A 16,152-nucleotide genomic window follows, 5' to 3' on the forward strand; every position below is an offset into this window, starting at 1 on the left:
TGTGCCTGACACAAGCCATGATATTTCCAGTCATCTCGTATGCATGTGAGAGCTGGACAATGAATAAGGAAGACCGAAGAAGAGTTGATGCTTTTGAGTTGTGGTGCTGGCGAGGAATGGTGAAAGTACCATGGACTGCTAGAAGAACTAACAGATCTGTCCTGGAGGAAGTGCAGCCGGGATGCTCCTTGGAAGTGAGAATGGCCACACTTCATCTCACCTATTTTGGTCATGTTGTCAGAAGGGACCATTCTGTGGAGAAGGATGTCATGCTTGGTAGGGTGGAGGGTCGACGAAAGAGGGAGGCCTTCAATGAGATGGATTGACACATTGGCTGCGATGATGGGCTCAAGTATAGCAGGGATCATGGAGCTGGCGTGGGATTGGGCCGTGTTTCGTTCTCCTGTGCATGGGGTTGCTATGAATCGGTAACAATGCAACGGCACCTAACAACAACAATTCATCTGGAGCTAAAGAGAAAGAGGGACACCAAAGACTTAAAGAAGAAACTAGTGTACAGGACTAATTAGCTACATACACCATGGCATTCTCATCTACTCTGAGACCAGAGCACTAGAAGGTGCCCAGCTACCACTCCCTGCTGATCTGATCAGGGCCCCAAAAGATAGATAGATTGGAAAAAAATGTGAAACAGAATCTCAAATTCTTAAAAAAAAAAAAAAAATCAGACTACTGGACTAATTGAAATTGAAGGACGCCTGGAGGCTATTGCCCTGAGATATTCCTTAAATCTTGGACTAAAAAGCCCCTAAGGTCATCTTTTAGCTATGTAAGAGAATGGCTCACAAAAAAAAGAATATTACCTGTGAATACTGTGCTCCTTTAAAAAATAATATATATGAAACCAAACGGTTATCAATTACTTTAAAAGAAAGATGAGAATATAAGGGGCAGGAGAACGGATTAATGGAAACCAGAATGGAAATAATGAGACTGTTCACACATTATAAAGAATGTAACCAGTGTCACTGAACAATTTGTATAGAAATTGTTGAATGGAACCTAAACTGCTATAAAAACCTTCACTAAAAACACACTAAATTATTTTAAAAAGAAAAGAAAACCCTGTGGGGCACAGTTATATTCTGATACACATAGGGTCATCATGAGTTGATTTCAATCATAGTGATGATAGCAACTGGTTATAATATATATGCAGATATACTAAAATATAAAAATAATTGTTCTTCCCCACATTTTTTTAAGGAGCTCTGGGGGCACAGTGCCTAAGGCATTGGACTGCAAACCAGAAGGCAGGTGGTTCAAACCCACCAGTTGCTCTGCAGAAGGAAGATGAGGTAGTCTACTTCTGTATGTAAAGATTTACTGCCTTGGAAACCCAATGGGGGTCGCTATGGGTCAGAATCCACTTGATGGCGGTGGGTGGGTTACAACCTTTTAAGTGACTAGATCAGAGACACTTTAGGAACAGAAAGTGTTCCCAAAGCCCTGCAACATGCTGGGTGAGGGGAGTTGTTGGGGGAAAGAAAGGGAAGGGGAAAAGCAGATATTATAGGCAAAGGGTATAGCTTGAGACGTATGTCTCATAAATTCTAGCTATGAGCAACACAGATGGACTTGTGTCATAAATGGCTGCTTAACCTGGGCCCTACTATACCCTTAGTCCTCTCTTTCTCAAAGCAGCTTCTGCTAGAAGGGAAATTGCCAGCTGCATTAATAGCTTAAACTCTAGCCATTGGCATGAAGGCAGATGGTTCTCATTAAGGTACTGAGGAAAGAAGCTTTGGAATCAGACCTGGGTTTAAATCTTAGTTCTATTAGCTGTATGAGGTTGGGGGAGGTTTTTTAACTGTTTTTCCATTCCCTCATCTGTAAAATTTCATTACTATCTATCTCATAGCATTTTCAGAATGAAGGAAAATAATGTATGTTGTGGTCCCTTGTACATGGTAAGTTCTCATTTAGTGTTATTTCTTGTCATTACACCAAAGTGTTTCCTTGAATGAACTTGAAATTCTTTAGGGGACTAGAGTGGCAGAATGTAAAGGGCTTTGGCTTTGAAGCCATACCTTTCTTTCTTTTTAATGTATCAGTTACTTAATTAGATTCTTTGCAAGAGACCTAGAACACCAATTTGTGAGGATAAATCCCATTGGTGAGTGCAAACGGAGAATGCAGGTAGCCTTGGAGCTGGGGGATGGCTTTGATTTTGGGTAAAATTTGCGAGCTTTCGGTCAACCTCGCACTGCTCTGTTATCTAGTATTTCTCCTTCTCGGTGTCGAAAATCTCGCCTTCCTGGTGTCTGGGCTTCTGCAGCTGCTTCTTGAAGTATGCGTCCCTGAGATGCGTGGGGATCTTCACGCCACTGATGTCAACTTTGGTGGAGATGGTGATGACAAATTTCTGGTGTGTTCTACACAGGAACTTGATTGAGGGACAGGGGTCCAGTCATAAGTAGCAAGCCACTGTCTAGTTGCTTCAGGAAAACCACTCTTGCCTCTGTGGCGTCCAGTGAGGATGATGGGAATCGTCCCGGGAGTGATGCTGGCCCAGTTTCCTCCCATGCTGACTGAAGGGTTTTTTGCCATGGCTCAACGGCTTCTGAGGCACATCTTCAGTAGAGTAATACCTGGGCATTTTGTGGTTTAACCAGTCGGGTACCACCATTCTTGTCACTACCAACTGGTTTTGTGACAGTAACAAGAAAATTCTCCTTCTTCTTTTCAACCCTGGACTTAGCGGCTGAATACTTCCTCTTGTACATGGCCTTTCTGAAGTACATGGCAGATCGGGAGTATCTGCCAATGCCTCTGACAAGGACCGGATTCTGCCTGCAGTGGAGCTTTCCTTTCTTGGGCTTTCTGCCCTTGGGTTATCCTTCTTAGCTTTGTCACTGGCATCTGCTTTCTTGGCTTCATGCTTCTTCTTGGTATCCGGCTTCTCAGGCTTTTCACCTGCCAGCTTGCAAGATGGGAAAGAGCTGAAGCCATACCTTTCTTATATTTGCGTTATTTACTGACTGTAGACAAGTCTGAGCCTCAGTTTCCCAATCTACAAAGTAAAACTTGGCTCTCAGGATTGTGGTGATTATATGGGATAATGTGTATGAAGTACTTATCAAAGAACTGAGGATGTCATCTCAGGAAGAGATAAAGCTACAGAGCCTTAAGAGTGCTCATGTTTCTGTTTTCATAAACTCAGAAAATGTAGGAACTGGATATGCCCTTAAGATCATTTAGTCCATCCTCCAGATGGGAAAGCTGAGGTCTGGACTGTGTAATAATACAGTGAGGCAGGCAAAACTGGCCTGGACTCCAGGGCTGGGTAACAAGGATTGTGAAAACCAGGCAAGAGCTGGTGAAGTATTCCTACCCTGGAAAGAATTTGCATGTCTTAGATTCCTTAAACTTCTTGCCTGGTTGAGGTCCATGTCTGGTCATTGGTTCTTTTCTTCACTCACTGCCTGAGAACCTACTTTGTGCCAGGCATATGCTTGTCCCTGAGGATCTATGAGGGATTGTACATGGCTCTTACACTTGGAACTTAGTATGGTAGGGAAGATAAACACTTGAAATAGGCAATTACTGTATTGGTGCTGTGGGGACAGAGGAAAGGGTGCAGAACTGCCTAATATAGAAATCAGAGAGGACTTCATAGTAGAAATTACCTTTAAGTTGGATGAAGGAGAGTTGTTGAGGGGGGAAAGGAAGGGAAAGGGAAAAGCAGATATTACAGGCAAAGGGTATAGCTTGAGAAAATGCGAAGAAGTGTGAAAAAGCCCTTTACATTTGGGGAGTCATAACTGATGCTGGTGTAGAATATATCAAACATAAGTAGTGGGAGATGAAGGAGGAAGAACAGGTCTGCAGAGCAGAGCTTGTCAAACTTTTATATGCATGTGAATTACCTGAGAATGGGGAGTATTTTTGCAGGGGAGATTTGAAATCTTGGCTTTGCAAGTCCCTATCTAAGAAGATTTTTTCTGGCTGAGCCTTGGAGGGTATTTTTAAGCTTGTTTCTGCTAGATTGCATCTGCGGATGCCTGCTTATGGTTTTACCTGAGGTCTAGCTAGTACCAAGATCCTGAAACTCTTTGTAGTTGGAATATGGAAGCTTTTTCTGCCAGCTCACAAGAACCTCAGTGAACATCTACTTTAAGCAAGACCCTTAATGGGAGAAGGATGTCTTAAGTATTTAGACTTTATGATTCTTTAAGGTCCTAGCCTAGGGAAATAGCATAGCATAGTGGTTAAGAGCTCAGACTCTGGGCTCAGACTCCCTGGATTTAGATTTGGGCCCTTCTACTTACTAGCTATGTGATCTTGTGCAAGTAAATTAATCTCTGTGCTTCAGTCTCTCCATTTTCAAAATAAGAATGATAGTATCTACTGATAGTAGATGTGAAGTTTAAGTGAATTGACTCCTGTAAAGAACATGAACCAGAACCTGCTCCATGGTAAGCACCTGACAGATATTAGTGATTTATATTACTAAAGCAACTTCCATTATCTAAAAGTTTATAATTTGGAGAACCTCAGAGCAGGCCATAATCAAGGACTAGTGGGTAGGATGCAGTTTACAGAAGCACATAGACAATAGGATGCCAGGGCTGGTCTTTAAACCAAAAAAAACCAAACTCACTGCTGTAGAGTTGGATCTGACTCATAGCGACCCGTCCTTGGGTTTCCAAGATGGTATCACCACGGAAGTAGATTGTCCAACCTTCCTTCCGAAGAGTGGCTGGTGGGTTTGAACCACCATCCTTATAGTTAGCAGTCAAATGCCTTAGGCACTACACCACCAAAGCTCCCAGGGCCAGTCTTTAGAGACCATCTATTCTAGCCTTCTTTTACTGATAGGAAAATTAGAGTTCCGAAAAATTTATCACCAGGCTCATTAGTGGTGGAAATAGGATTATTAACTCTGATGAATGTTCTTTCTGTTCTTCCCTTCTTTAGTTCAATAAAAAATTAATTCTTTAAATATGCATTGAACATCTACTTCAATACAGGTCCAGTGTTGGGCTCTGTAAATACATATGTGAAGTAGATAGTTCTCACCCTTTAAGGGAGCAAGCATACAGCTCATAAAAAGCTAGAATAAACTTAGAATTTTAATTAACATCCTTATTTTTTATTTCCTTTTATCTGTCTTGCAGCAAATAAAAAGAAGGAGAAGGAACGGCCAGAGATTTCTCTTCCTTCAGATTTTGAGCACACTATTCATGTTGGTTTTGATGCTGTCACAGGGGAGTTCACAGTGAGTCCTGTGTCACAAAGTCTTTCGTCTTTTAGAGTTCTGACTATGTACTTAGATTCAATCATTTTTACGTTTCCTAATGTCTCTGTCTGTGCCCGAGATCCTCATTACTATCTATTTACATTCATGAGAGGGACACTTTCTTTATCTCTAAAATTGTACCCAGGGTAGCCATTGAATCTCCATTCTTTAAATAGACCTCTGTAAGTAGCCTGTGTAACAGGTCTGTGCTGGGCAATGATGATACAGAAACAAAGCTGACATGGCCCCTGTTTTAAAGGAGTTGTAGCCTGATGAGGGAGAAATATCTCAAAAAATGACTAAAAGAGGCTCTGGAAAGCTCTGAGGACTTAAGGAGTGACTAACCCATCTTTAACTGCTAACAGGTATCAAAGTTAGCTATGCTTTTCCTTCAGGCTTCCCTGTTCCTTCCTGACAGCCTTGCTGTCTTTCTTACAGGGGATGCCAGAGCAGTGGGCCCGTTTGCTTCAGACATCAAATATCACTAAGCTGGAGCAGAAGAAAAACCCGCAGGCTGTTCTAGATGTGTTGGAATTTTACAACTCAAAGAAGACTTCCAATAGCCAGAAGTACATGAGCTTTACAGGTAAGGAGATTGTGTCCTGGGCTGTCTAGAGAAAGGAAGGTTTTAGTTCTGGGTGAAAAAACTCCACAGGCCTGTTGGCCTGTGATGAGAGAAGAAATTATTGGAAGGAGTGGAGGTGACTCTTTCACTAAAATGAAAATTTGAAATTTGAGAACCAAGACAATGGATTTTTGTATCACACTTGAGTATTCATTGTGAAGTTGTATATCTTTTTAAAATAGCATGGTATTTTATACAAAGAATTCATGCTTTGTGTTAAAGATCTAGATTTTGATATTCACTAGTTTCTAATAGTAACTTCCTTTCTCTGAGGTGTAAAATGGGAATAATAATTCTTATCTCTATTTAGGAATAAGTGAACTAATTGATATGAAAATTCATTATAGATTATAAAATGGCACCATGGAAATGAAGGCTATCATTATCATAATTGTTAATATCATCAGTTATTTAATAACATTACTATCTTTTAAGAAGAAAAACCCAGTTTTTTCCTCAGGGGACTAATTTTTATGAAAATGAAAAACAGGCCAGTAATAATAAATGTTCTTCAGATGTCCTCTGTACACAAAGGACTCTTTTTCAGAGTGGTTTTAAGAGCAGAATTAGGATTACAATTCAGATCTCCTTATTTTTAGACCAACAGCTTTTAAATTTATTATTTGCTGGTAGTCACTATTTGAAGCATCTAGCGTCTCCTTACTTAACTGAAAAATTTTTCTTTTTCTAGGATAAGTTATAAGAAAGCCTACATTTCTGGAAACTTGCCTTGTAAATGGCATCTTAGAGTGTTAGAGCAAGAAATATCCTTACCACTTCCTGCTCCCCCTTGATTTGCAGACATTAAAGCCAAAAAAAGGCCTTTCTAATGTGCCTGAATTAGTGGTATGGCTGGTCTCTTATCTCCCAGTCCAGTGTTCTTTCCAGTTCTCATGCTGTTTTCTTCAAAGGGCAGTGTTGCTAGGAAAGGTGAGAACCAGGATGAATTAGCTAATTTGGAAGGATGCTTTCCCCAGCCAGTATCTGGCATATATCACAGGGCACAGATGGTGGTGATGGCAGGCTGCAGTTTTGCTCATGCTGCCTAGCAGTGCCCAAGAGAAGGCCATGCATGTTCGCAGCAGTATTTCCTTCCTTACATCTGGCCCCGCTGGGTCTGTCTCACTTCTTCTATTGCAGGACTTGGTCATTCCAAGGAAGAATTGGAGTGGAGGGTGCTAGATGGGAAAGTTTTCCAGTCAGGACATTAGAATTTGTGTTTTAAGAAATTTGTCATGGAGACATCAGATTAGGTGCTGGCTTTAAAAGCCTCAGTGGCAAAGTCTTTGTAAGAGACTCTTTTCATGTGTGCATGTGTATAGACATGTGGAAGTACCATGTATGTATATGGAGGCATAGCTCTGTAGGTTTGTGTATGTTTAGAATTAAGGCCACTTAAGTGTTTATGAAAGAATATATATGTAGAATACACAGGTAATTGTGTGTATGTTCATATGTGCATGCATATGTGTATAATATTGACTTTATATGTATACATACATAAAGAGCTCTGGTGGCATAGTTGATAAGGCATTTGGCTGCTAACTACATGTGCCTGCATCTACTTTTGTGTCTATAAATCTTTGCACATGAGCAATATATGAATGTGCAAGCTTTCAAATTTTCTAGAATTTGAAACCAGGGCCAATTCTTGGCAAAATTATTTGCCACAGTTTATTTTTAATATCACATACCTCTTTTCCCTGTTTTCCTGCTCTCATTCTGTTAATTATAATAACATTACTTCAATTTGTATAACCTTATAAATGAATTATCTCACTGAGTCTCATGAAGACCTTGGGAGACTGGCAGGGCAAGGATTATTATCTCCATTTTGTAGACTCAGAGAAATTAATTAGGCTCAGAGAAATTGAGTGACTTACCCAAAGTGATTTGGCTAATAGGTGATAGAAATGTATTTTAAACCAGGCCTTTAAACCCCTTTGCCATCTTGAACTCATGTGCAGCTCTCCATTCCAGTTTTTTGTCAGGTGTTCTATTTTTTCAGCACTTTTTTTTCCTCTGTCCTAACTAGTAGCTAATATGATAGGGAAAAAGTAGACTGTATGGGACAATTCAAAGTTCTGGGCTTTAGCCCTACTTTGCCACTGATCACGTGACTTTGAACAATCTCTTTTCCTCATTGAACCTGTTTCCTCATTTGTGTAATTGAGGAATTTATAATTATAGAAGCACTTAGATAATTATAATTGTACTTTCTTATCTGTCATTTTGTGTTTTGAAATTTGATTTTCATAAATAAAAATTCTACCTCCCCTTTAAAAAGTATAATATTTACTTATTTTTCATATGACTTAAGAGATATGTTTATTACTAGAATACCTAGTCTTCAGAAATACTAGTATTGGATAGGATTAGGTGATGGTATTGTGAAGGCACAGTGTTGACTTTGCTTTTCCTAAGCTGATGATCTATTATAAAAGGAAAACAAATAAATTATGTTTAAAATATATCCTGAATTTATTTCTCTAGTGTACAGCTGGTAATTCAGGATTTGTTTTAAGAATATAATGTTACAGACTGCCTTATTTTTGCTCTGTGAGTTCATAACTTGCCTTTAGATCAAGACACTGTACCTGGTACTTTCTTACTTATATGATAGAATTGGGCACTTGGGCATTTTCTAGGTTTAGCTCTTGTGAGAAGAAATAGAAGCTCTTGGCTCTTTCTTCTCTTTAATTGATAGAATATTTCTGTTCCTTAATTCTATTGGTAGTGAACTAGGGAAGCCAGTTTGTTCTTGGAAAACAAACCCAAACATGGTAACTGGTCTTTAAACTTTTCTCTTGCTAAGTTCTCCATTGGGTCTACATTTCATATTTCATCAAGTCTAAGATATCGATTGTAAGATGCATCATCATTTTATGTACCACTAAAGGGGAAAAAAACTGCTGATTAAATTGTGAAATGCCTTTGATTGTAGACACATCTTGATTTCAGAGATGTTAACATGAAAAAATGTACATTTTAGAATCAATGAAATATGGTAATTGCTTCATTTAGGGAGAGTGAATCTATTCTTAGAAAATAAGACCCTGCCTTTAATTAGACTTGACATGATTAATGGCTCTATTTTTCTAAACCTTAATCCTTCTCTCCCTGCAGAGAATAGATATGAATCTAGAAGATTCATTTCTAAAAACTGCACCTGCAGACTGGTCATGATTTTGCATGGATAGGAGGGTACCAGCCACAAATTCTTTTCTCTTAGGATGCAGGAAATTTCCTTGGCCACTGAGGCCTGATGATGATATAGCTGATGAAATGTGTATAGTTCTAACACAGTATTTGGAGTCAGACCAATATTCATATCTTAATTCCACTGTAGAACCTGTGTGTATCCTTGGCAAATCACTTAACTTCTCTGAACCTCAGTTTCCAGATTAATAATAGTGACCCTCATTGTGTTTCCAAGGCTGTAAACCTTCACAGAAGCAGACTGCCTCATCTTTCCTCCACAGGGCAGCTGGTGGGTTTGAACCACCAACCTTTTGGTTAGCAGCCAAATGCCTTAACCACTATACCACCAGAGCTCCTACTTAGAGCCATAAAACCAAACCAAACTCACTGCCATTGAGTTGATTCCAACTCATGGTCACCCCCATTGGGTTTCCCAGGCAGTAAAACTTTATGGAAGTAGATTGCCCACTCTTCCTTCCGTGGAGCAGCTGGTGGGTTTGAACCACCAACCTTCTGGTTAGCAGTCGAATGCATTAGGCACTATGCCTAAGTGCTTTGCTATGAGCAAGGAGGCCGCAACTTCTGACCTTCTCTAACCACACAAGAAGACAGAATCACCATCAATACCCCAAGGACTATTCCTGTGAGGCCAGACATCCTACCTCTTTCCAGCCCTTTCATCAACCCTGATACCAACCGTTCCTCCCGCAGCACCCACCACTTTTCTGCTGGGTTCGATAATTTGCTGCAGTGGCCACACAGAACTCACAGATTGTGGGATTTATTAGGGAAGCACCAGGCTACATTCAAGTTCAAGAACAACACTCAATCTCTCTCAGCCTGCCATCTCTCAGCCAACAGTCTCTCTCAGTCTCTCTTCCAGCAGTGCATGTCTCTTGGTGTCTCTCAGCAATGCATGTCTCTTGGCATCTCTTCCTCAGCGGCTTGTGTCTCTCAGGAGCGTGGTTCTCTCAGCAGCATGTCTTTTGCATCTAGCAGTCAGAGAGACTCCTTCTGCCTCTAGGAGGCCTCCTTTTAAGCCTGGCAGAGTGGCCAAACTAACCAATCCCAACATCAGAATTCCATACATGCGAGAGAGAGCGAACTTCCCAGAAAATTACTTTGTCTTGCTCCCAACAGAAATACCCCAGGTGGATAAATAACAATCAGGAGCTACTTGGTTGCTCATGGCCAATTCCACCATGGAGTTTACAAAGACTTATGATTAGAAAAACCATGCCAGGTCATTTACTACAGGCCACCCCCTGGCTTTTCTAGCCATCATCCCTTTTCTACTTCAAAAATAACATCCCCTTCACCATCAGTTTAAGAATAACCACACCCATGAAAGCGTGTAAGCCAGCCACTTCATGCTTTTATCTCCCACCATTTTAAATAGCCAATTTCTAATTTGCCCATCCCTATCAAACCAGTACTCTGAGGAGACAAGCATGGTCCTTTTTTTCTGGAGAATCTTCTGTTCTGCTTGGAAACTTCAGGCATCTGCATCCATAAACAAGCAAAGTCCAACCCAGCACAAGCCATCATATCGAAGCAACTTAACACCAGCTCAGTGTCAAATATCTTCCTCTTCATTTGGTCGGGTTCAGGTCAGCTCAGCCCTAGCCATCCCAGCTAGGTCGTGGGTACCAGCTGCCAAGTTTGGGAGTCACACTCTTCCCTTCACTTCAGACCAGCTAGCACCTTCTCTCACATCCTCAGTCCTCAAGGACTGTTTCAATGCCCGTAGGCTCACAACTCATTGCACTGCAGACCAGCCAGCCCTTCCTCTCATCCCCAGCCTCCGTAGCCTAGGTCAAAGAGTACCAAACTCAGCCCGTTTTTTCTTTGCTGGACTTCCCCCATTTCCACTCAAGTGGACCCAGGTGGTCACAAGTGAGTAACATACAAGCCTATTTCTCACTGGCTTCCTTTAACTTTCAGTCCTGAAAGGGGTTTCTCTCATGGACCATGACTTTCCTGTCTCAATGCACCGAAAACCAGTCTGCTTGCTCAAAATTCAAAGACCCAGACAGTCATTATTTTTTCCTTTCCAGGTCCTTATTCAAATGCAAATCTTCTGTTCCCTCAGTATTACTGGATGGTGCTCAGGTTTTCTACCTGAGTCCCCTATACACTACATACAGAGTTTGAAATAAAAGCCTGTGTTTCTTCTGGGCAAATTCTATTTCCCCTTTTAACATATCCAATCAAGTATTGGCTGAAGGTGGACTTACACACTTTCTATTATCCATATACCCCATAATCATTTCTAATGTACAAGCAGGTAAGAGAACACTCAATACCCGTAGTACATTCAGATAAATACATAATCCAAAACACAATCATTTTTAAGACATTCCAAGTTCATCTTTTCACCATGATTACCTCCCCATTCTATGTATATGGCCTTAGGCTTTGGCTGGGTGTAACCAAAAGCCCTAGCCTCTGAATCAATGATCTCTTTTAATAGGTAACACCAATCAAAGTAACCATCTAAGAATCTAAAGTTTCACTTCCCAGGCCCCTTCCTTCTTTCTTTTACAAAATCCCATGCTTCTATGAGTCTGGAGCCACTGCAACGAATCCCACTTTTGACGCCAACTGCCAAAGGGGTGAGGAGGCCGCAACTTCTAACCTCCTCTAACTACACAAGAGGAAGACAGAATCACCATCAATATCCCAAGGCCTATTCCTGTGAGGCCAGACATGCTGCCTCCCTCCAGCCCTTTCATCAACCCTGGCACCAACCATTCCTCCTGCAGCACCTACCACCTTTCTACTGGTTCAGTAATTCGCTGTAGTGGCCACATAGAACTCATGGATTATGGGGTTTATTAGAGAAGCACCAGGCTACAATTCAAGTTCAGGAACAATGCTCAGTCTCTCTCAGCCTGCCATCTCTCAGCCAACAGTCTCTCTCAGTTTCTTTCCCAGCAGTGCATGCCTCTCAGCAATGCATGTCTCTCGGTGTCTCTTTCTCAGCAGCGTGTGTCTCTCAGGAGTGTGTTTCTCTGAGCAGCATGTCTTTCATAGCCAGCAGTCAGAGAGACTTCTTCTGCCTCTAGGAGGCCTCCTGTTAAGCCTGGCAGAGAGAGAGTCCAAACTAACCAATCCCAACATCAGAATTCTATATACCTGAGAGAGAGCGAACTTCCCAGAAAATAACTTTGTGCTGCTCCCAACAGAAATACCCCAGGTGGATAACTAACAACCAGGAGCTACTTGGTTGCTCATGGCCAATTCCACCATGGAATGTGCAAAGACTTATGGCTAGAAAAGCCATACCAGGTAATTCACTACACTGCACCACCAAAGCTCCTTAGAGCCATAACAAAGAAAAACCAAACTCACTCCCATTGAGTTGGATTCAACTCATAGCAACCCCTCCTTGGGTTTCTGAGGCAGTGTCACTATGGAAGTAGATTGCCCAGTCTTCCCTCTGAGAAGTGGCTGGTGGGTTTGAACAGCCAGCCTACTGGTTAGCAGTCAAATGCCTTAGGCATTACACGACCAGAGCGCCTCCTTTCTTGTTGTTGTTATGTGCTGTCGAGTTGGACCTGACTCATAGTGACCCCTCCTTGGGTTTCTGAGGCAATATCACTATGAAAGTGGATTGCCCAACCTTCCTTCCAAGGAGTGGCTGGTGGATTTGAACTGCCAACCTGAGCTCCTCCTTAGAGCCATTAAAAACCAAAACCAAACTCATTGCCGTCGAGTAGGATTCAACTCATAGTGAACCCTCTTGGGTTTCTGAGGTAGTATCACTACAAAAGTAGGTTACCCAACCTTCCTTCTGAGGAGTGGCTGGAGAGTTTGATCCACCAGCCTTCTTGTTAGCAGTCAAATGTCTTAGGCACTACATAGTGAGGATTAAATGAACTAATGTCTATAATGTGCTTAATATAATGTCTGGCCTGTAGTAGCACTGACACTGTTACTGTTTTCTGAATCTGGCAAGTGCTTGACTGAATAGCCCTAAAGAGAGATTAACCGTTACTATTTACTGAGTCCCTTATCTGTCTTCCTTTGCAGATAAATTAGCTGAGGATTATAATTCTTCTAATACTTTGGTAAGTATTTCCTCTTCTCTCATATGGGCAGGCATGATGGTTAATAATGATCAAGATGCCGTGGAAGAGGCAGAGCCTGGGCTGGGAGGAAGTCATCTTGGTTACTCCCTTATCATGGGCCTCAGCATTCCTATCTGTACAATAAAGGAATTGAACTTAATAAATACTACAGATTCCTTCTAGCTTGAATGTTCTAGAAATCTTAACCTTGAAAGCAGAAGACCTGGCTTCTGGGGTCAACGTTTTCATTTATAACTTTGAACCTTGGTAAGGTCACTTTGCCTTTCTGATATTTAGTTTCTTCATCAATAAAATGTATCTCATTTTTAATCCTTCATCAATACACTGTGCCTTACTTGGCCATGTCTTTGAATACCTGAATTTAGAAGAGAATTTCTTCTATTTGGTCAGTAGGGTCTATAAAACCAGGATTAGGACTAATTGTTGAAGGGATCAGATTGTTTTATCTAAGGTCATTCATTCTCTCCTATGAAACTGTAGTGCATGCCCTGTCATTTGAAGAGATGTTAAAAGAATCACTTCAGAATTGGCCAGGAACAAAACTGGAGATCCATTTGCAGAAAAATGAAACAAGATCTGTACCTCACACTATGTACAACAAGTAACTCCAAATGGGTCAAAGACTTAAATATGAAACCTAAAACTATAAAGTTCCTCAAGGAAAAACTAGGGACAAATTTAGGAGCCCTAATAAATGGCTTAGGAGCTCTGGTAGTGTAGTACCTAAGGCACTTGACTGCTAACCAGAAGGCTGGTGGTTCAAACCCACCAGCTGCTCCTCGGAAGGAAGGTTGAGCAACCTGCTTCTGTAGTGATACTGCCTTGGAAACCCAAGGAGGGGTTGCTATGAGTCAGGTCCGACTTGATGGCACATAACAACAACAACAACTATATGGCTTAAATAGACTATCAAGCATAACCCAAAATGCACAAACAGCAGAAGAGAAACTAGATGAATGGCATCTTCTAAAAATTAAATTTTTATGTGCTTCCAAAGACTTCTCCAAAAGAGTCAAAAGAGAACCTACAGATTGGGGAAAAAAATGGCAATGACATATCTGACAAGGGACTTATCGCTAGAATTTGTAGACAACTCCAACACCTCAACAACAAAAAGACAAATAATCCAATTCAAAAATGGGCAGAAGACATGAGTAGACCCTTCACCAAAGAGGATATTCAGGTGGCTAACAAACATATGAGCTAACGATCATTAGCCATTAGAGAGATGCAAATAAAAACAACAATGAGATACCATCTTGCCCCAGCACTAGTAGCAAAGTTCAACAAGACAGAAAATAACAAATGATGGCGAAGATGTGGAGAGATTGGGACTCTCCTACACTACTGGTGAGACTGTCAAATGGTATAACCACTGTGGAAAGCAGTATGGCGATTCCTTCAAAAGTTGGAAGCAAAAATACCATTTGATCCCTCCATTCCATTACTAAGTATATATCCTAAAGAAGTGAGAGCCATGACAAGAACAAACATATGCACACCCATGTTCATCACAGCACTATTTACAATAACCAAAAGATGGAAACAGCATAGGTATCCATCAACTGAAGAATGGATGACCAAACTATGGTGCATACACACAGTGGAGTACTATGCAGTCCTAAAGAATAACCTAGAATCTGCAGAACACCACATAACATGGATGAATTTGGAGGACATTATGCTGAGTGAAATAAGGCAATCACAGAAGGACAAATATTGTATTCGTTATTGTAAAAAGTCATGGAAAGGTTTATATATGGAAGGAAATTTTCTTTGTTGGGGTTACCAGGGGTGGGAGGGTAAGGTAGGGAACACTGTTAGATAGGTAGAGACAAGTATTAATTTGGGTGAAGAAAACGGCAATGTACCAAATGTGAGCGATCAACATGGTGACACTGAGGAAGAGGAAAACAGAGAAAGATACATGGGAGGTGCAGACAACAAAGATGAACCCTTTTGCACATATAATGCTGGGTTGTCAGTGAAGGCAAAGATGGATATACAGGTGAATAGATGGGTGGGCAGGCTGAACTATAAGGTATGTCTATGTAGTGGGGAGTATGCCCAAGACCATGTATAGGGTTGGAAGACAATGTTTCTACAAGTATATTTGTATGCTCTGTAAGAAAAGGCAGAGGGGACTGGAACAGATCGAGGAGTTAGCTGCAGGGATCCAAGTAAGGGTGGCTGGAGGGGTTTCCAACAGCTGAGGGAAACAAACTTGTCTGTCGGTTTGTCCTACTGTGGTGACATGTTGGTGTGAGTCTTCAGGCTGTGCTACTGGTGTTTCAAACCCAGTGGGGTGCACCTGTTGCACAGGTATCAGCCCAGCTTGCAGACTGAGACAGACTAGGAAGAAGGAGGAGGCCACCTACTTCTCAAAGAGTTGGCGAGGGAAAACCTTATGAATAGCAGAGAAACACTGTCTGATACATTACTGCGCAACTTTATGAATAGTCCAGAAACATTGTCCAATACAGAGGAGGAAGGTGAGTCACTTAGCTTAGAAAGCTCTCACAGTAGGACTGGGCAAGAGCTGCATTATCAGAGTAAAATCAGCCTTACTCATATGGATAAGGTAAAGCTTTCAAGACCTCCACTTGCTGACGTTGCACCACTCAAATTGAGGAGAAACGGCTGCAAACATCCATTAATAATTGGAACATAGAATGTACGAAGTATTGATCTAGGAAAATTGGCAGTTGTCAAAAATGAAATAGAATGCATAAAGATTGATATACTAGGCATTGTTGTTGTTGTTGTTGTTATGTGCTGTCGAGTCGGAAATGGACTGGTCTTGCCCATTTTGAATCAGACAACCATATGATCTACTATGCCGGGAATGACAGTTTAAAGAGGAATGGTTTGGCATTCATCATCACAAAGGATGTTTCAAGATCTGTCCTGAAGTACGATGCTGTCAGTGATAGGATAATATCCATACGCCTACAAGGAAGACCCGTTAA

At 41.2% G+C, this 16,152-nt stretch overlaps 1 protein-coding gene across 1 annotated transcript in view; it reads left to right on the forward strand.

The window, feature by feature from the left end:
- PAK1 (p21 (RAC1) activated kinase 1) overlaps nt 1-16,152 on the forward strand; it is a 91,402-nt gene that overhangs the window by 14,381 nt on the left and 60,869 nt on the right. Inside the window, exons 2-4 of the mRNA XM_007940905.2 lie at nt 5,142-5,242; nt 5,702-5,849; nt 13,125-13,162. Of these exons, the coding sequence (XP_007939096.1) occupies nt 5,142-5,242; nt 5,702-5,849; nt 13,125-13,162 (287 nt within the window). The remainder of the gene's footprint in view (nt 1-5,141; nt 5,243-5,701; nt 5,850-13,124; nt 13,163-16,152) is intronic.

The sequence above is a fragment of the Orycteropus afer genome, unplaced genomic scaffold (assembly GCF_000298275.1).
Source record: "Orycteropus afer afer isolate SDZICR_OR568_19922 unplaced genomic scaffold, OryAfe1.0 scaffold00074, whole genome shotgun sequence".
NCBI lineage: Eukaryota > Metazoa > Chordata > Mammalia > Tubulidentata > Orycteropodidae > Orycteropus > Orycteropus afer.